The sequence below is a fragment of the Gracilinanus agilis genome, chromosome 4 (assembly GCF_016433145.1).
Source record: "Gracilinanus agilis isolate LMUSP501 chromosome 4, AgileGrace, whole genome shotgun sequence".
In the NCBI taxonomy this organism is placed as follows: Eukaryota; Metazoa; Chordata; class Mammalia; order Didelphimorphia; family Didelphidae; genus Gracilinanus; species Gracilinanus agilis.
The window spans coordinates 263,673,111-263,695,476 of NC_058133.1; the positions used below are offsets into that span (position 1 = coordinate 263,673,111).

At 38.3% G+C, this 22,366-nt stretch overlaps 1 protein-coding gene across 2 annotated transcripts in view; it reads left to right on the forward strand.

Moving 5' to 3' along the window:
* Positions 1-1,052: 1,052 nt before the first annotated feature.
* Positions 1,053-22,366, forward strand: part of MAPK14 (mitogen-activated protein kinase 14) — a 97,286-nt gene continuing 75,972 nt past the window's right edge. For both annotated transcript variants that reach the window (XM_044674296.1, XM_044674295.1), the window contains exon 1: positions 1,053-1,168. In XM_044674296.1, coding sequence (XP_044530231.1) covers positions 1,053-1,168 — 116 coding nt within the window. The remainder of the gene's footprint in view (positions 1,169-22,366) is intronic.

A 22,366-nucleotide genomic window follows, 5' to 3' on the forward strand; every position in this document is an offset into this window, starting at 1 on the left:
GGGGACTTAATGACTGTGAAATTGAGGACCGAGGTTAATCCTTCAAGGAAATTACATTCAGGTCGCTCCGTCAACGAGTCCCATTAGACAGGAAGGACCGGGAGAGACCGCACGAGCCCCTCCTAGTCTAAGACGGTGCAGTCAACTTGCACGGAGACCTAGCGGTTTGTCTCGCCAAAGGTAGAACGAGAGAGGGCGCCTCGTTTCTCTTTCTCTAGGCCTGGGCAAACAGGCAGGCGGGGTTCGAGGGTTCTCAGCTCATCAATAAATGTGGATCTGGAAAAACCGGGGCCTCCTCTTCACAAACCTCGTCATCTCATTTCTCTGCGCCAGCTGCTTCCCTGGCGCTCATTCCCGCCCTGCCGAGAAACAAGTTCTGGACTCCGGGAAGGGACGCAAAGGCTTCGGCGAGTGACTTCTCGCGAGAACATGCCTTTTCCTCCTCCCACTCCTCCTCTTCTTTTTCCCTCCCCCTCCAGTATTCCTAACCTTCCCCCAGGTCCCCGTACGAGCAGGTTCCATATTGGGTAAAATCTCGGTTCGCGAAGGACCTCCCCTTCGACCCACCCCACGCGAGGCTCTCGCGAGATCACGTCCAGGAGTTCCCGTCTGCGGGGGGGAGGGGAGGGGCTCTCAGTTTTGCAGGCGCTGGATCCGCAGCTGGCGCGGGATCTGCCGTCCGAGTTAGATCTGTGGCCGCTGCTGCAGCCACCACCGCCAAGCAGAGAAACCCAGCGCCTTCGTCCCTTCCCCAGCCTTCGGGCAGTGGAGGGAAGCAACAGGAAGGCGGCCGCAGTCCCGGGGCCTTGGTGCGAGAAGCCACCTTTGCCTGTGACTAGGGCCCCTGGGGGTGGGCAGAGCCGCCGCGCGCCCCAGGCTGACAGCGACTGCGAGAGCAGGGATTAGCGGGGATTGGGGGAGCCGTCGCGGCGGCGGCAGCACCTGCAGGTAGCCGGGAGGCTGCGGGGGAGCCTGACCCGGGCGGGCGGGCGGGAGGCGCTGGCTGGCTCCCTGCTGGGCCGCCTCCCCTTCGCTGCAGCCGTCGGTGGAAGATGTCTCAGGAGAGGCCTAAATTCTACCGGCAGGAGCTGAACAAGACCATCTGGGAGGTGCCCGAGCGCTACCAGAACCTGTCCCCAGTAGGTTCGGGCGCCTATGGGTCCGTATGGTGAGTATCCCAAACTGGAGGGTGGGACGGAGCCAGAGTTTCCAGCCTGCCTCCCAGGCGCTCAGGGATGCACCAAGCGGCAGGAATTCCCCCCTCCCTCCCGACAGGGCATTTCTCCCTCCTGCATACCCTCTCCTGCACACCCTTCTTCCCTTCTTGCACAGCCTAGCAAGATTATGACAACTCCAGTTTGCACGTACTTAAAGCAATTTGCATTAGTAGGTTGGATACCACACTGCCTAGCTTGCCTGCTCCTGGAGACTCTCGCTTCAAAACCCCCTCCCCCCCCTCCCCCCCCGGAGGGCTGCTGGGGGAAGGTGGGAATGGGAGGTCAACTTATTGAGGAAGTCCTAGGAGCTGCATGCAAGCTCTGTTTTTTATTGATCTTTTCTAGCTTCAGCGGGTGTCTGTGCCGGTTCCCCACCCGCCCCCGCTGTGTGTCAGATTGGCACGGGTTATAGACAGGCTAAACATGGGGAAGCTGCCTAAGAATGGAAGAATTATTAAGACGTTTGTTGGGTTTTGTGCCCGACAGTACCCAAAACAAAACTTAGATATAGGCTTTTTTGCAAACATCTGTTGATCAGATAAACCGAGTTTTCACAAATGGACATATTTGACTGTTTTAATACATCTGTGCAAGCCTGCCAGTTTTTGTGTTGACTGCACCTGAGCTGGTTAGAAGCTAATTTCCCCCCCTTTTTAATGAAAAGAAGGCATATTAACTTCAGAGTTCTGTAAGGTAATTGCAAGCTTTTTAACATTTTAAAAATTCAAACATTATAAAGTTCTTGACAAAAAATATTTTCATTTAACTCCTGGAAATGGGCCCAGTGTGACATCCCTAAAATGAAAAATGGCCATCCACAGTGACAGGAGTTATATTTTTGCTTCATATCATGGTGCAGTTATTAGTGTATACAGAACTATCCACATTTATTGCTAAGAAAACAGGTGCAGAATGGTTTGCATCAAGGAAACAAGAAAATGGAGAAGTTTGAAAGAGGTCAGTGACTTTGATGTAAATGTGTAAAGAGTATGCTATAATAATTCCTTATGTAACATACTTAAATTTTTGGATTTGGATTTTTAGATTTGGAAGGGACTTCTGAAGTTGTTTAAATTCAGCTTTTCACCGAAGTCAAAGCTCATTCTGCAATATTCCCAACAAATGTTTATTCTCTCTCATTTTGAGCAGTTCCCTTCATAGCTGACCATTATCTTTCATTTTAAATATGTTTTTACCTAATGAAAAGCCAAAATTTTATGCCATAAGATGAGTTGTGGACTTGAAATTTGTCATAATTTTGGCCTGGGATGTTAATAGACGATGGTTATGGTTTTTTTAGCGTTGGGTACATATATGATTTAAAATTTTTTGGTAAAATAATTTCATGCTAGGCAAATAATTTCTGTTTTTAGGAAATGTTTATCTTTGGCACACTCCTTCAACATGATTCCTGTGTTCTTTAGAGTCACATCGTGAATTTCCTGTTTGGTAGAATTTGCTCTGAAACTGAGATTGTGCAATTGCATCCAACAACAGATCATATTGCATTTTCAAGCTCAGGCTGTTTGATATACGTAGCAGCAGATTGTACCACATTCTACATCTCTTTTGCTTTTTTTCCAAATGACATTTTTCATTATATACAATTGGATTAAAGCAATCTCTTTTGTGAAAACTTTTATATTTACTCATTTTTAAATTTTTGGTGTGAATAATGCCTCTTTCCTGGATCATTTTTGTTCCCAACCAGCATTGTTTATTGAGTGATTTTATACACAATGAACTAGTTTGATTGAGATGAAGAATCTATCTGATAGATTTGTTCTTGAATGTAGAGTTTCTTTTCTGAACATTAACAGTTCTGCATGAAGTAAACTGTCTAGTGACTCTGAGAATAACAAATTGGTTTACAGATCTAGACAGCTCCTGTGAAAATAAATTTTAGGCACTATTTAAATTCCTTAGTGCTGATATTTTTTCTTGAAATAATTAAGTTTCTACTGAGAATTGGAAATTATTTTATCATCTAGATTTTCTTCATAACAGCATTTGGTTTTTAATAGATTTTATTCCATAAATAGAGTATATATTATTTGGTTCGGTGTTAATTACTACAGTCAATGATTAGCTTAATTTATGAGCTGTGCCTTTAAAGTAACATGACTATAACTTATACATTCAAAGAGTTTCAGAGCAAGCTCTTCAAAACCTTCACAGTCTGTATGCTTAAGACTTTTGCATCATATTTGGAGCTCTTCTTTTGAAACTATCCATCAGAATATATTCTTGTGAATATTTTCAGCTGTATCAAATTTTCATCCTTCGAGAATACTAACTACAACTTTTTCATTTGTAGACAAGTTTCTGGTGAGTAATGTGGATGATCAACCTGGGAGATAACTGTTTTTGATTAAAAAAGCTTTATATAGCTATAAAGCATTGAAACTTTTTTTTGTGTGTGTGGTTCTTAAATTGACTCTAAAGGCAGTTTGGAAAAAAAAAAAAAAGGAGCTCCAGTAATGTTTTGACCAGTGGCAGAAACATTGGAATAACTGTGGATTCCCTAGGTGACTACTTTGAAGATTCATATAAATGCATAAAATTTTTGAATGATGGGAGGTTTTTTGGTCTAGATACTGTGGATTTCTTAGAATAAAGATTTCTTCATATAAAAAAGCAAATAGGAATAAAAGATTATGAATCAAAGATCAAGGAATCAAATTCAGAAATGAGAATTTTATTTGGGGTTTTACAGAGATATTTCCATTTTGAAAGTTAAAGGGAACTGACTTGCCATTTTAAGGAACTTTATGCATTGGGGAAATGAAGCAAAATTGTTAAGAATGTGTTGTTGCAAAGCATTGATTTTGTGGTTTTGGGACAGAAGGGGAGAATCTTTGTGGTGAATTTAAGGAAATATAAACAGGAACTCAAATTCCTTTTCTTTAGTGCACAACTTTTCAGATCTCTTGTGGTATAATTGAGATTGATAAACTATTTAATGCAGGGGCAGTAGTAGCTCATGTGTGCAAAATAGAATTGATAGTTGCCAGAGCACTTGGAGATCACTTGGTGAATATCTAGAAATATTTTATTTAGCTTAGAGCATTAGCAAGATTCTGGCAAAAAACAATATGCAGATCTCTTAAAAGAAGGATGTTTAATTATGATATGCTAGCCTGTGTATCTGATGCTGGTGCAGCATCAGTTAATAGAAGATGTAGTTTGAATTTCTTAAGTAGACCTGATGAATGCATACTCTTAACTAAGTTTTCTTTGTAATCAATGGGAAAATGCTGGAGCAAAGTTATGGGTGCAGTTGGCAATAAGGCATTAATGGGAAATACTTGTTTTATGTAAGTGTAAAACCTATAAGGTATCCCTTGTTCTATGGAATAGATATACAAATCAGCCATGTTGCATGTAAAGTGAAATTCTATTAAAATGTTAAAAGCTGATTATGCCAACAGTGTTTCTAAACATGAGGTAGGGTCATAGACATAGAGGTGAAGGGGACCTTAATTTCATCCCATTCAGCCTATTTACTTTATAGATGAGGAAACTGAGACCCATGGAAATTAAGGGACTTGTCCCAGGTCAGAGCTGAGATTCAAACCCAGTCAAAAACTGCCTTGCCTTCCTAAGCTGTGTATGCCTATTCCACATCTGTGAGCCCTGCATACAGAGAATTCAGGTTCTTGTTCTTGACACACTTCTACTTCCTTCCCCTCTTTCCTTTTTGCATGTATATGTTTCTCTCCCCTTCTACTTTTCTCCCTCTCTTCTATCTCCTTTCTTCTCCTTTTCCCTCTCTTTTTTTATCCCTGAAGAAGAGGATAGGGGGCTGGCTTTTTAGTGATACTGTGGTTGTAATTCTGATTAGGAACCATTTCTGTCTGAGCTTCAACAGTTGGGCCTCAGTAGTTGTGGTGTGTCTTCCTGTATCTCTTGTGCAGTATGATCCCAAGATGTCCCTCTGTGGGGAGAGAGGTTACTTGCTGTTCTCAAACTTGGTCCTTTCTAATAAAATTGTGATAGGAACAAGCCAGTCTCATCCTTTCTACTTCAGACAGAGCTGGGGAAAGATCACTATTTGTTGTTATTCAGTCTTGTTCCACTCTTCATGACTGACTCCATGGATGATAATCCTTCAGGCCTTTCTGTCCAAGCTCATGTTCATTGTTTCCATGACATTATTTATCCATCTCATCCTCTGTTATCCCCTTCAAACTTTCTCACCATCAGGGCCTTTTCTTTTGAGTCCTGTCTTTTCATTATGTGCCCAAAGTATTTAAGCCTCAGCTTTAGGATGTGACCTTCTAATGAATAGTCAGGATTAATTTCTTTAAGTATCAATTGATTTGATCTCCTTGCTGACCAAGGGACTCTCCAAGAGTCTTCTCCAGCACCACAATTTGGAAGTGTTTATTCTGTGTTGCTCTGCTTTCCTTATAGTCCAACTCATAACCAAACATCACTAACTGGAAAAACCATAGCTTTGACTATACTGACCTTTGTTGGCAAGGTGATGTTTGTGCTGTTTAGTATGCTGTTCAGATTTACCATACCTTTTCGTCGAGCAAACAGATTTCATACTTATCAAGAGGCTTAATTCTTCACTTTCTGCCCTCAGAGTGCTATCATCTGCACATCTAAGATTGTTGATATTTCTTCCAGAAAACTTAATTTCCGGCTTTTGATTGGTACAACCTAGCATTTTGCATGATATACTCTGCATATAAGTTAAATAAATAAGATGACAATATACAGCCTTATCAACTCCTTTCCCAATCTTGAACCTGTTGGTTGTTCCATATTAAATTCTGTTGCTTCTTGACCTGCTTACAAATTCCTGAGGAGACAAGTAAAATAATCTGATACTCTCATTTCTTTAAGGATTGGCCACAATTTGTTGTGATCCACCCAGTCAAAAGGTTTTAGTACAGTCAATAAAGCAAAAGGTCATCATTACTACTTATCAAGTTACCATTATTATGACTGTCTGAAGTTAATCATCTCTCAGACTGATGTCAGAACAGAAACTTAGTGTCAAAAGACCTGAATCTTTTTTTCTGATCTTACATCATTACAAATGGAATTAATGGCCAAATTTATGAATTCTGTGTTTAGATTTATATAAAGATGAAAATATTTTGATACTTTGGATCTGTGATCACACCAATATGGGTATTTATAATGTGTAATTAAAGTTAATAACATGTTTGCCAAAGTGATTTTCCTCAAGGGCAGATCTGACCATGTTATTCTCTTTCCTTTCCTCACAAAGACACTAGGTCAGCTCCAGTAGCTTCCTGTGATATCTGGGATTGAATATAAAGTCCTCTTTTATTTAAAACTTCACAGTCTGGCTTCTTCCTATCTTTCCATTGTTCCTTTACTTCTTTCCATACACTTGACAGTTCAGCCATACTGGCATAATTATTCTTCCTCATACACAACATTTACTATTCTGTCCCCACACCCCATGTCTGGAATGTCTACCCCTTTTCAACTCCAGAATCCCTGCTTTCTTTTAAGATTCAACTTAAATAATAACTTTTGCAGGAGGTCATTCTTGGTGCCTTCTCCCACCCTTGAACCCCAGGTACTAGTGCTTTTCCCTCTAAATTTCTCCTTTTCCCATGAAAGCTCCCTGAGAGTACGGACTTTTTGTTTTTTTTCTTTCTATCCTTGGTGCTTAGCATTACATAGCTGATATGTAATAAACACTTAATAAATGCTTGTTAATGGTTGGCAAACAGACTGTCTTGGAAATCCTTTCTAAGTCCATTTGAACCTTGATATAACAATACTTTCTTATACTGTGGTATTTGGAATAAGGATGGTTCATTCTGAACCTAAATGGCTTAAAGATGCTAACATGACACTTAGAAGATGGGTTCCCATTTCATAAACTTTATAGCAAGTCTCCAGTGTATTACTTTTTAAAAAAAAAATTTTTTTTAACCCTTGTACTTCGGTGTATTGTCTCATAGGTGGAAGATTGGTAAGGGTGGGCAATGGGGGTCAAGTGACTTGCCCAGGGTCACACAGCTGGTAAGTGGCTGAGGCCGGGTTTGAACCTAGGACCTCCTGTCTCTAGGCCTGACTCTCACTCCACTGAGCTACCCAGCTGCCCCCAGTGTATTACTTTTTAAAAGTTTTATTGACATAGTTTTTTCTAAAAACAAGTTTGTTCAGTTTTATCAGACTCTAAATGACTCTATTTGGGATTTTTCTTGGTAAAAATACTGGAGTGGTTTGCAGTTTACTTCTCCAGCTCATTTTACAAATTAGAAAATTGAGGCAAACAGGGTTAAAGTGACTTGCCCAGTGTCACACTACTAGGAAGTGTCAGGGACCTAATTTGAACTCAGGAAGATGAATCTTCCTGAACCTAAGCCCACTGCTCTATCCACTGGGCCACCTAGCTACCTTGATAACAGTTTTTTTTTTAACATCATCACAGTTTTTACCAGTATCCCTCTCCCTTCCAGAGAGCTATCCGATAGAGCAAATAATATTTTTAAGGACAAAAGAAGATAAATCAGCATAACCCAATACATTGAAAAAGCCTGAAAATATGCGCAACACATTTTTGTGTCTTTGTAACACTTCTTTATAATTTTGCAAGGTTTACTTTTGACTATTTCATAGTTGTTCTTTCTACATTGTTGTAGTCACTGTGTATTTGACTCTGCTTACTTCACCCAGCATCACTTCATATAAGTTTACACATTTCTGCATTTGTCATTTCTTATGCCAAAAAAAAAAAAATCAAAAAAAAACCCTGTCAACTGATATCTACTTTGTTTCCATTTCTTTGCTATTCCTGGGTGCCCTTAAGGTATTTTAGTGTATTAAGTGTTTCCAAGTTCTTTCTCCTTAAAGTGGACAATTGCAGAAATCCCCCCTCAGCCATTCTAGCAGCTACAGATATTTGAGGAAGTTTGCAGTTTTTTATTGCTTTTTTAACTTACTACCACTTCTGCTAAATAGTGCTTCTTCACATTTTCTAAATGGATTAAGTACTAAGTATATGATGATAATAACACCTGGATTTTTTTTAAAAGCTCTTTAAGTTTACAAAGTGCTTTAGAAACATGTTCTCCTCACAACCACCCTGCCTGGAAGTGCCTTGCCTCCAGTTACTTGACTACTAAATGACTGAAGCTGTATTTGAATTCGAGTCTTCCTAACTCTAGACCCATAGTTCTGTCCACTGCACTTCTGTTCCTCCAAATGGATCAATACCCTAATGTTTAAGAATTTACAATGAGAGAGGAAGACATAGATAATGAGGATAGAGATCTTAAACATGTGACATATTGGCCCCTCTGAATTCAGAGTGGCTTAGCTATAGAAAGTGGGACAACTACTCCAGAGCATAGTAACTTTGAACCATCACTTCACTTTGGCCCTGGCCCTCTTGGGCATTCTGGCTGAAGGTGAAAAATAAGATTCTTAGTTAGACTTTTTTCTGTTCCCAATCCTCCCCTCTTTTCTCTTTTGCTTTCTAGCTACGATGTTGCCTGCTTAGGACAGTCTGGTTGTTTTGGACTGTCAGTTCTTGCTGGGAGCCTTCCCTCCTCTGAGAGCCAGCTCCTTCCCTGGGTTAGTGGGTTAATTTGTCTTTTCCAGGTTTTAGTAGGAGAAAGGAACCTAGGTGATGGGTGGAATTTCTGCATTGGCCCTGGGGCAATTTGCAAAAGAAAAGAGTTTAAATGTTAGTTGAACTATTTGTTGGATGCTTCCTGTTTTGTTTTGTTTTTTTCCCCTTTCCCCTCAGTCTTTAAATGTAAATGGTTTGCTGTCTTCTCCCTTAGTTAACTCTTATTTCCCCAATATTAGCTCTTATTCTACTCTTCACATCAGTAATCTTTGAATGTTTATTTCTTCTCTTTCTTTTAACAATACCTTATACAATACTTTCTATTTTACATAAAATGCTTTTATATACATTATTTTATTTGCTTCGGAAGGTAGTTAGGATGAGTATCTTATCCCCAGCTTATAGGTGAAAAAACAAACTCAGAGCTGAAGTAACATAACTTATACATAGGTAGTTGAGCTGAGACTCATACCTGGGTTTTTTAACTACTGGTCTGGTGTTTGTTCCATCCCACCATAGTGATTTAGACTTCTTGACTAAATGTGAGGATGGGAAAAAAAGAGAACAGAATGTTCTAACCTGTTCACTACTTCTTTGTTGCCCCAGAGAATTTTTTAACTCTGCTAATTTGAAAAAGATTTTACATGTAAAAGTACATGATCCCTCAAAAGACTCAATTTGGATTGTTCTGCTTTCTTTTGACAATACTACTCTTCTTTCCCAGCCAAACCCACCTCCTTTTACTGCTTCCTTTATCTCTAGACTAAGAGAACACCATCTTCTGTTTTCAGCAAATAACTCTCTGAGTTCCCTTGCAAACACAGATTACCATGACAACATAACAAAAAGGTCATGAGTGAATGTTTATTTCTCCTAGGCCTGCTGCTTGCTTAACTTTAGACCCTGAACATGTAGGCACATGTTAATTTAAATTACTCCTTTTCCCTCTGGATCTTAAACTTGGGCTTTGAGAACATTGTCATTGAATCCACAGTATTGCTAGACCCATCAGAAAAGTATTTCTTGATGGCCTTTCAGGGCTTATAGTCCACATAACTAACTAACTAACTAACTAACTCACTAACTATATATATGAAATAATGGGAAAAGCATCTTAACTGTAATGAACATTTAGTAAATGTTGAATTATTTCTTTAAAATGAGTAATAGCCAAATGTCAAGATTTGGATTCATTTTTTTGTATTGGCATTCCTACAGAGATGAAAAAAATGTGGGTTCCAATACTAACTGTAGCCATAAAAACAGGGATAAATAATGCCTGTCCTGTCTTCCTAACAGAATTGTTATGAGGATCGTATTTGTATGTATTTGAGTATGAATTTGAAAACCATAATGTGCTATCTATATAATATGTATATATGTGTAATATACTGTATTATAAATAATATGAATAATACATGGGCATCTCCAGGTTCCCTTCATATGCCTCTGGCATGTTCATGGGATTTTCATGGGATTGCTTTGATATTCTCTTGTGTTTTTCTTCTTTGCTTTCTCTATCTTGACCTTGATTACCTACCTTGATTACCTACCTAAAGCTGCCTTTGTAGCCCCAATCTATCTCTTCGAGCCTAGTTTTAAGGGGCATACCAGGCAGAATCAAATTGTGTGGGAGGTGGGAGGAAGGAAAGAAGATTCAGGTTGAGTGTTTGATATGATTCAGAACAAAAGGTGATTAAATCAGCAGTCATAATTAAGGGACCAGAATTTTTTTGTTTGATGTGTTGAGAAGTAAGGGAATATTAAGTTTGGGGGAAAAGAAGGTAGATGATGGAGCTAGTCCCTTGAACTGTGCTTGAGACTATATCTAAAGTAACTTTATTAACCTTTAAGTCAGGGGTCGGCAATGTATGGCTCTTTCTGCAGGAGCCATAAAGTCCATTTTTTTTTTCAGGCGCTGTTATACAGGAGTGCGCACTGTGAGCGCTGTACGGCTCTCACGGAATTACATTTTTTAAAATGTGGTGTTTATGGCTCTCACGGCCAAAAAGGTTGCCAGCCCCTGCTTTAAGTCCTCTTCCCTTCTAAATGCACCGCTTTGGTTGTCCTTATCTTAGATTGAAGTTAGTTCATACCAGGAGTTGAGAACTCTTTCCTATAACTTCTTTTCTCATTATGGGAGAAGTAGCCTAATTCCCCAAATAGATTTTACCATAACTCTATTTTCCTCTTATACAAATTTAGACAGACCAATCTATCAGCAGGCATTTTGAAGTGCTTACTGCCAGATCCTGCTTTAAGTACTTGGAAACAAAAAACAAAAGCAGCCCCTGGAGTACATTTTATAGATATATATACAAGAATGCATAGACAGTAAATAGGAGGTAATCTTAGATTCTGAGAGGCAAAGGTTAGGAGTAAGAGCATTCCAGGTGCAGGGAGCAGCCAATACAAAAGGCTCAGAGACTGGATTTGAAGTGCCAGCTGTGAGGAATAATGATTATACTTGTATGACCTGATGATAGAGGGGAATGATGCCAGTCAGAAAGGATTAATTGTTACTTGCTATGTGCCAGGCCTTGAACTAAACACTAGAGGTACAAATAAAGGTAGAAACAGCCCCTGCCCTCAAAAAGCTCATTTTCTAAAAGGGGAAAGAAATAGACAAATAACTCAGTATAAATTAGATGTATAGAGAACCTATGAGAGGTGATTACAGAGGGTAAGGCAGTAGTGGATGGGAAAGTTAGGAAAGGCCTCTTGTAGAGGGTGGGATTTGAGCGGAGTCTTGAAAGAACCCAGAAATCTTGGTGAGAGATGAGGAAGGAGAATTGTCATTGAGGTCAGTCTGTGCAAAGTCGGAATTGGGAAATGAAGTATTGTGCTAGGAAGCTCCGTGTAGCTGGATTATAGAGTATATGGAGAGGAGAAAAATTTAGAAGAACTGGAATGAGAAGAAAGGGGAGGTTGGGAAGAGCTTTAAATGCCAAGTAAGATTTTGTATTTGATCTGGGATATGATAGGGACCCTCTGGAGTTTATTGAGTAGAGGAGTGACACAGGCATGCCTACTCTTTAGGAAAATTACTTTGGCAGCTGTGGGGAGAGGCTTGCATTGGGGATATCAGTTCGGAAATTATTGCATTTGTCTGGAGAGGGGTCAGGACCTGAATTGGGTGAGTGGTTCTCTGAATCTAGAGGAGGTAGCCCACATCAGAGATGATGGGAGAAAGTAGGAATGAGGAGCTGGGGAAAGTGACACAAGTTGAAAACCTGGGTGACTGAAAAATACTAAATCTGGCCACTGTTGGTTTAATCATAGCACTCCTAACATCATCTTTATTTCTCTAGATCAGTGATTCCCAAAGTGGGTGCTACCACCCCCTGGTGGGTGCTGCAGCGATCCAAGAGAGTGTTGATGGCCACAGGTGCATTTATCTTTCCTATTAATTGCTATTAAAATTTAAAAAATTAATTTCCAGGGGGCTAAGTAATATTTTTTCTGGAAAGGGGGTGATAGGCCAAAAAAGTTTGAGAACCACAGCTCTAGATAAATGCTTATCTAGCCTTAAATGATCTTAAACTTGGTCCAACAAATGTGTTTCTTGGGGCTTCCATCTTTAGTTTTTTTCTTTTCCAATTTGTGTTAAATTGGTATTGACAAAATTTAAATTGTCCTTCTCACACTGAGTAGCAACCTTGCTACTGAAATCTTCTCTTTGAGTCTTTGCTGTTTATAGTATCAAATTAAAGTTAAATTTGATGCCATGTTCTTAGGAAGGGAAGAGGGATATGTAGCCCCTGTTATGTACTAGGCACTGTGCTGTGTTTTTTACGAATATCATCTCATTTGGTCCTATTGAGAGGAGTCCTACATAACTGGAAAACATTCTGCTGTGTGCATTGGAACCTCTTCTGTATACAGTAGTTAGAGTTAGAGTCTTGAAATCTTGGAAGATTGGAGGTGGAATTGATTATTCTAAAGGTACCAAATTTGTTTAATTTAGCTGAACCAGATTAAAACACAATTGGGAAATGTTTAATGAAATAAATAGAAACGCTGTAATTTGAGGTTTTCTAAGTCAATATGGTTTGAGTTTGATACCACTATTCTAGTCCATCTCCCACCCCCCTCCCCCCTTTATTTATTGGTGAGGAAACTAAATGGGGGGGGGGAGGGAGTGACTTGATTGTGAGTAGTTACTTGCATTTTGTCTTCCCCTATTATTCCCCATTCTGGAGTGTCACCTAGATCAGTGATGGTGAACCTATGTCATGGGTGCCAAAGATGGCATGCAGAGCACTCTCTGTGGGTACAAGGCTGCCCCCCCACACCCCTCACCTCCAGGGTTTGTTACCAAAAAGGCAGAGGGACTTGGGTGGAACTGCTGCCCTCCCCTTCTTCACCCTGCTTGGTGACATTGTATGACCCGCCCCTCTACTCAGCTGCCCAATGGGAGCGCACAGAGGTAAGATAGGCAGCTCATAGGCGGCAGAGTTGGAGGTGAGCAGAGTGCTCTGACCACTCCCCTCCCCCTCTCTACATTATTGAGGATATATATTCCTTACTTTTTCTGCCCAGCAGTTCAGTGGGTGTGCTCTCTCCCTCCCCTGTGTAGGGTAAAGTGCACCCAGCACTTGTTGTGGAGGGGGATAGCACTCCTTCTCTAAAGGATTCCCCATCACTGGCCTGGATCATTGACTTTATTTCTCCAGTGTCTGGAGCTTATAGTAAGCAATCACTTGATAAATGTTTGACTGCCTCCATGGCTGACTTGGCCAAGATCACAGTGAATTATTTATGAGGGATAAATTCTCCTCTAATGGAGTAGATATTGATAGCTGTTGTCCTGATAAACCAAACATTTGAAAGGATGAGAGTAAGGTAAAGATAGTTGCCCTATAGTGAGAGCTTCTTTAAGGAGTAACACATACTAATTCACTTTATAGCATGTTTTACCTAAATTGTCACATTGTGATTTTTTTTTAACAGTCCTGTGATGTGGTAATGTAATCCTCATTTTACAATTTGGGCAACAGAGGATCCAAGATGTTAAGTGACTTTTCTAAGACCACATAGCCAGAAATCAAGTTTAGGACCTCTCATATATTCTGGGCATATATAGTAAACAGGATTTATTAGTAGAGAAGTCAGTAAATAACTTTAGATGCTGAGAGAACTGTTGGACACAAAATCTTTTTGTTTTTGTAATGATCATGCTTATGGTATGGTTCCCTGCCCTTCCCCCCTCCCCTAATAAATGAGTTTATTTTATATTTCACTGAACATCAAATATAGACAGATGGTGTTTTTGATACTGAAATGATATCCGTGTACCCCTTTCTACTTCTGATCTTTTGCTTGCTATTTACTGTGTTACTTAATGTGCACATTAACTCAGGCAAAGAAGAGAAATGATTTATTAGAGATTTAGTCTCTTCATTCAGGCGGATTTTTGTCTCTATCCAAACTGTAATAAGATTTTACTTACTTTTCTTTAGTTCCAGCCTTTCTTTATAGGATCCCATTTGAATTAAGTTGTTTTGAAATAATTTTAAGACCATAATTAGTAATTTTGACAGGATTCATGTTATTTTCTCCTTGCTAATACAATAAAAGGAACAGTGTATTTTGGTAAATTCTGGGGTATTATCTAAAATTCCTGAAATATGTTCATGACAGTTCCCAAAACTAACTTTGGAATTTTGTTGCAGTAACATATTTCAGAGCCATACATATCTCCTCTCAGAGTCAGCCAAAGTTGAAAAATCTTATATTATTAGTGCTACATTTAACACAGTGACCATTTCCCCCTTAAAACACTATACCTTTCCTTCTGCCTCTGTTTTTTCTTAATTCCTTGGTCTCATGTTCTTCCAGAATTCTTTAACTCTTGGTTTAATCCACAATTAATTTTTAAGAGCTGTTCTGTGTATATATTCATTCCTTTGGTACTGATAAACCAATAGGTTTCCATTTTTCACCTGGACACTTAAAGTGATAACTGACATTTACCTAGCACTTAAGAGTTTGTAAAATGCCTTTTAAGCCTCAGAGCAATTCTCTGAAGGAGGCAGTGTGTTGGTTCCGAGCCTATATTTCCAGGTCATTCATTTGGCCAAATGTCCACAGAATGATCACCAGTTCCAGAAACTAAACATGTTGAAAATTGAGCTCTTCATTTCCCTTTATTTCCTCACTTTTGCACAACAAACATACTTTCTCATTGTTCTACATCTTGGAGATGGATCATCTTTAAGGGCCTGCACTAGCTTCTTAGGGATAGTTTCTTTGCTTACTCTTCCTCACTTAGACAGGGGTAGGAAAAGGACAGGTGTTGAATTCATTTCCTGTTATTTTGTTGGACTTTATACTTTACACTAAAGCAGAAAGAGACCTTCTCTCTGCTTAAATTCAGACCTACAAGAAACAAGTGCTTCCCTCAGAATAATTGAATAAAACTTAATTACAGTCATACTCCCATATAGTGATGCTATAAACAATTTTATTTTACATTGTCATATATAATATGCTAACAGTAAGAAAAAACCACCTTTCACCTTGTTGCTTTTAATATAAGCGTAAACTTTATATGAATAGAAATCAACAGATATTTTAAGTACCAGTGTGCTAGGCACTGGTATAAAAAGACAAAAAAAAAATTGCTCCTGTGTTCAGGGAACTTCCTATTTATTACAAGGGAAATTCAACATATCCATCGATAAGTAACTGCAAAGCAATAGAAAAATCAGGCACACAGACACATTGTTGATTGAGCTCTGAACTGGCACAGCTATTTTGAAAAGCAATTTGGAATCATGCAAATAAAGTGTCTAAAATGTTTGCTTTCTTTGACTCCTTGATTCCATTGCCAGACATATATTCCAAGAAGGTCTTTGATTTAAAAAAAAGAAAAGAAAAGATTCCATAGCAGCACCTTTAATGGTAATAAAGAACTGGAAATAAAGTAGATGCCTGTTCTCTAGCGAATGGCTATACAAATTGTGTTTGTATATGATCCATGAACCTCAGGTTAAGAACAGGCTTATAGTGATTATAGGAGATAGTAAATTGGTGATCTTTTCAATATGGCTGTTCCTTCCAATCACAATCTCTCCATATATTACATCTGACCATAAGTATCTATACAACCTATTGTCTGTATCTTCTCTAACCCATAGGAGTTCCACTCAGTATGATATCAGTCTTACTCCATGGCATTGTGTTTCATAATTTGCCACTCTGCTGTCATTCTTTATTTCATTTTTCCTAATCAGTTCTTCATTGGTAATAGGTAATATCACACCCATCATATTCTCTTGTCTTTTCTGTTATCTACAGTTTTAACTTTTCAGAGACTACCAACTCCTTGACTCATAGCCATATAATATCTCCTCCAGAAAAAGTTGGTGTTAAAAAAAAGAAAGACCTCCTTGTCTTTAAGGATTCCAATCCTCTTTTATATGACAAAAGTAGCATTTTGGGTATATAATTGGAAAGATGGGCTCTGTAGTATTAAAGATTAGAGAATAATACCAGTTTATGATTTAGTACTGAATTATGTTTTCAGACCAAAGAGTTTAGAAAAGGAAAAGATCAATTTAAGCTTCATTAGCCTCAATAGTTTTAATGGGAAAAGATAGGTTAGAAGAAGAATTTGGATAGATGGATAGAAGAGGAAGAGGTTTTCCATGTGTATTTGGGAAGTTATAAACAGATTAGACTCAATGGAAGAAGTCCAGTCCATTCCCCTCATCTCATTTTCCTCTTATTTAGGTTTCTAAAGAGGTGTTCATGTGTGTTTGGGGAGCTATAAAGAGATTGGACTCATTAGAAGATATCCATTCTAGTCCTCGTATTTCAATTTTTTAATCTTTTGTTACTATGTACTTAACTAGCATCAGTTAACATGAACATTTCTATATACAAGGAAAACAGATTGCGTGTAAAACTAGGAATCTGCCACAATCAGCTTGCCTCTTTATTCTGTTTTATTTTATATTCTTTTTTAAACGTGGAAAAAAAATTATGCTACAATCTATATTCAAATTCTGCCAGTTCTTTCTCTAGAAGTAGATAACATTTTTCACCATATACCCTAAATTATTTATCCTTTCCCTAATTGATGGGCATCCTCTCAATTTCCAATTCTTTGTCACCACAAGTTGTTCTAAATATTTCTGAATGTATGTCTTTTCCCATTTTCTTTGATCTCCTTGGGATACGGCTGGTATTTCTGGATATGCAATTTTATTGTTCTTTGGCTATACACTGATCTCTCACCTGTAACAGGAGTTAGTTCCAGAGGGCCATACACACACACATAGGTGAAAGTCCCCGTAGTAATGGTGTTATGTTTATTTTGTTATTTATATATATTTTAAGGATTTATAAACTCTTTCCACTCTCCTATAAACCTTTTCCACACTCTTATTAACCTATAGTCCCTGAGCCAATCAGTGCCCAGGATACAGAAGATAGTGCTGTGGTTGGTTGCCTTTCATTCCATCAGCCCATAGTGTGCCATAAGTGTAATTTGGAGATACAAAATTAGATTTTTTTTAAAACCCCAATGCAGTGAATTGAAATATAGCGAACTGTAATTCCAGTTTGCTCTCCAGAATGGTTGGATAAGTTCACAAATTCACAAACAGTGCATTAATATCTCAATTTTCCCATATCCCTTTCTATCATATCCCTTTTTTGTTCATATTAAACAGTCTGATTGTGTTAGGCAGTACCTCAGAGTTGTTTAAATTTGCATTTATTTAATTAGCATTACTTTGTATTAATTTGCATGTCTCTAATCAGTGATTTAGAACATTTTTATGACTGTAGAGATAGGTTTGATTCTTCTGAAAACTGTTCATATCACTTTGACCATTTATCAATTGGGGAATGCCTTATATACATTTGATTTCATTCTCTATTTAAGAAATGATTTTTTTTCTACCCTTAACTTCTGTGTATTGGCTCCTGGGTGGAAGAGTGGTAAGGGTGGGCAATGGGGGTCAAGTGACTTGCTCAGGGTCACACAGCTGGGAAGTGTCTGAGGCCGGATTTGAACCTAGGACCTCCTGTCTCTAGGCCTGACTCTCAAACCACTGAGCTACCTAACTGCCCCCAAGAAATGATTATTTTTTAAAAGGGCATATAATAAATTTAGTTTAAAAACTGCTCTACTTCTTTCTATATAGTTTTTTAAAAGTTCTTTATCACTTTTGCTTTGACCCGTCCCCCCCCCATTCTCCCTGATTTCAAGAACAAACCAAACTTCCTTAGTGTCAAGTAAGTCCTATCAAACATTAAAAAAGCTATACTTAGATTATGTTCAGATAATATGGTATGGTGGATGCTCTTGCATTTGGGCTATTGATCATTTAGATAGTACTTAGGCTGAGTTTCCTTTGCTAATATCCTGGGCTCTAATTTTCCTGGATTCAGGAGGTAAAGTAAACTTTAGATGATTAAAGTTTCAAGACCAAGTGGAATACAGGCTAGTGACCTCTTAACAGGGGCTTCTCCAGTTGATTGTAGAGTTAAGTTGTTATAGTCTCCCTGGAGACCTTAGTAATACCCAATTGTTTTCTTAAACATACTTTTCCTAAGTTGATGCCAGGTATTTGGTGAGATCCTGGGCAGGGGTAAGGCATGAGTGGGATTCTTCTCTTACCCAAATTGAATATTTCAAGCACAATAATGTGTTTAGTAAGTAACTAGTGTATCTACCCAATTTATCCCACAGCACAATAATGCAGCACCACTGGAACCTTTATAGAGATTTGGTCAAAGTAGTTACTTGTTAGAGTGCTTAGGAAAATTTTTCTTTGTGATATTCGTCAATGTGAGAACTTCCCCAAATGGTGTAGATTGCAATCCATTCGTCCCTATTGAGAAGTTAACAATGGCAAATTTCTCAAATAAAGTCTTGACAAGTTTTAGTGTAGATAACACACACAATAAGTTAGAAGGACTTTATACTAATTCCTTGATCTCCTACCACCCCATTTTAGTAGGAAAATACCTGTTTTTAATTTTGTTCCTAACATAATTGGACAAACATATGGTAAATAGTTTTAGTTTAGTTCATGAAAAAAGCAGATTATGTCTTTAAGGTGCATTAAAACTGGAAATGTAGTAATGACAGTTGTCTTTGTTAAACTTTTTTTGGGAAAAGCATGAAAATTGTAACAGAATCTCACACCCAGCAGACTGGCTAAAATGACAGCAGAGGAGAGTAATGAATGTTGGAGGGGATGTGGCAAAATTGGGGCATCCAACCATTCTGGATGGCAATTTGGAGCTATGCCCAAAGAGCGCTAAAAGATTGCCTGTCCTTTGATCCAGCCATACCATTGCTGGGTTTGTACCCCAAAGAGATCATAGGGAAAAAGACATGTACAAAAATATAGCTGCACTCTTTGTGGTGGCAAAAAAAAATCTGGAAAACAAGGGTATGCCCGTCAATTGGGGAATGGCTGAACAAACTGTGGTATCTGCTGGTGATGGAATACTATTGTGCTCAAAGGAATAACGAACTGGAGGAATTCCATGTGAACTATAATGACCTCCAGGAATTGATGCAGAGTGAAAGGAGCAGAACCAGGAGAATATTATACACAGAGCCTGATAGACTGTGGTAAAATCAAATGTAATGGACGTCTATACTAGCAGCAATGCAATGACCCAGGACAATTCTGAGGGATTTATGGAAAAGAACGCTACCCACATTCAGAGAAAGAACTACAAAAGTGGAAACACAAAAGAAAAACAACTGCTTGAACACATGGGTTGATGTGGACACAATTTGAGATATAGACTCTTAATGACCACCCTAGGACAATTATCAATAATATGGAAATAGATCTTGATCGATGACACATGAAGAAACCAGTGAAAATGCGTGTCGACTACAGAGTTTGGGGGGATGGGGGAGAGCAAGAACATGAATCAGGTAACCATGGGAAAAAATAAATAAAATAAAATAAAATGACAGTGCTGACCCCTTTCCAGGAATCAGTGTGACTAGTTCCCAGTTACGATTAGTCATCTGAAAGACCTCTGATAGGACTGAAGAACTGGATTATAAATTACTATCTTTTAAAAGGTTCTACCTTTTGAAAGAGAAAGAGAATTTAAGTATATCTGGAGTTAGAAGTCCAAGGCTTTTCAAAGTCTAAATTATACTAACCTCATAGTACCTACTTTTTGAAGGTTTTCTTTTTTAGAACTCATACCTACTTCTAGGAGAAGGATTTTTAAGGATTAACTGGCACTTCCAGACATTAGAATGTACAATACTGTATAACTTATGGCATCATAAGGGGTTCAGGTTACCCCAGGTACTCACTTTTTTGAGATCAGGATGTATATTATATTTTTGTAAGGAGGTTTTCAGTTTACTTCTCTGAGCTTTACAATGTCTAAAATTATTATTATTATTTTTTTAAACCCTTAACTTCTGTGTATTGGCTCTTAGGTGGAGGAGTGGTAAGGGTGGGCAATGGGGGTCAAGTGACTTGCCCAGGGTCACACAGCTGGGAAGTGTCTGAGGTCGGATTTGAACCTAGGACCTCCTGTCTCTAGGCCTGACTCTCAATCCACTGAGCTACCCAGCTGCCCCTCTAAAATTATTTTAAATACTGTCCAGCTAGCATTTTTAAGTTTGCAAAATGCTTTACAAATGTTATCTTATTTGATCCTAACAACAACTGTGAAAGGTAGGTGTTAGTTCCCAGTTAAAATTAGTCATCTGAAAGACCTTTGACTTGACTGAAGAATTGAATTATAGATTTTCCTTTAAAGGTTCTACCTTTTAAAAGAGAGAGAATTTAAACATATCTGGAGTTAAAAGTTAAGCATTTTCTAGATGAGGAAACTGAGGCACAGGGATTTCAGTGACCATTGTCAGATGACTAGAAAGTGTTTGAGGTTGGATTTCATCTTCCTAATTTCAAGTTCAATTCTCTTTCCACCATATCACCCTACTGCCATGTTTTTATTTAGAATAGTTGATTGAGCCTTGTGTATCTTTCAAAAGCATTAGGAAAATGTGGAAATTATCACTAAAAATAAATTTTATATATATTATATATATAAATTTTATATATATATATCTTGTCTTCTGCCTTAGAACCAATATTGATTCTCAACAGTAAGGGCTAGGCCATGAGGGTTAAGTGACTTACCCAGGGACACATAGCTAGGAAGGCCACATTTGAACCTAGGACCTCCCATTTCTAGGCCTGGCTATCTACCCACTGCCTAGCTGCCCTGAAATTATATTTTTCTAATAATTGAAGAACCCAGATTTTCCTAAAGCCTGTAAAGTGATTTACCTGTAGTTTAATTTGAATCTGTGTATTTTAAAATGGCAAAATATGTACTTGTAAAGAGAGCCGGTGTATCCAATAGATGTAGATTCTTTTTACTCCCCAACATGATCGCTTCAGTCCTCTGACCTTAGTCCCTTCATCTGTATAATGAGAGCACCTGGACTAAATGGCTCCCTGCAGCAGACTTTCATCCTGGTGTGACTTTAGAGCACAATATAAAGACAGTTCACCTTTATATTGCTTTTAAAGTTGACAAAAGTGCTTTCCTCACAATAGCCTTAGGCTTAGAGTCCAGGAACCTAGGTTTCAATCTTAGTAGCTTTGTGACCTTGGCCAAATCATTTCCTCTCTCTGAAACCCCCTTTTTTCATCTGTGAAATGAAGGTATTTATGTTTAAACTGTCTACCTCATAGAAATTGTTGTGAAGGTCAAGTAAAATAATGTTTAAATATTTTGTAAATGTAAAGTTCGATATAAATGAGAACTATTATTAGCAAAATTGGCTCTTTTATTATACTATCATAATATTTTATCATTTGCTGTCCCTGTTTGTACAGTGTTTTTATCCATTAAGAATTAGAGTCAGTAATGAAAAGGACCCTGGATTTTAATTTAGACAAAGTTTGTTTTTTAGCTCTACCGCTTTCTCATTATATGACCTTGAATACATCATTCAGTCTCATTGAACCTAATTTCCTCGTCTGTAAAGACAAAGGAAACATGCTAGCAGATGGTTAAAGTCCTTTTTGGTTCCCAAATTCACATGATCTCAGAGTTGGAAGAAACTCAAGAAGGCTGTCTAGTCCAAACCATACATGATCAGTAGAATATTGGTACTATGGAAAGAGCTCTGAGGATGACAGTATAACTTAGCCTTCCATGGGCCTTAGTTTCCTCATTTGTATGGCAGGAGAAAGGACCAGACAACCTTTCCAGCTCTAAATCTATTTTAAGATTAAAGGAGAATCTACTACCTCAGGCAACCCATTGTAATTTTAGATTACTCTAATCAAAAGGAAGTTTAGTTTAGAAGAAGCCTGATATCCCTTTGACATGACAATTCTTTAAATACTTGAAGATAATTATTGTGTATCTTTCCCCTCCAGTCTGGGCTTCTCCAAGCTAAATGTATACATTTTCTTCAGTCCTCTTAGTGTGATCTTGAAGCTCTTTACCTGGATTCTATTCTTTTCTTTCTTTCTTTCTTTCTTTCTTTCTTTCTTTCTTTCTTTCTTTCTTTCTTTCTTTCTTTCTTTCTTTCTTTCTTTCTTTCTTTCTT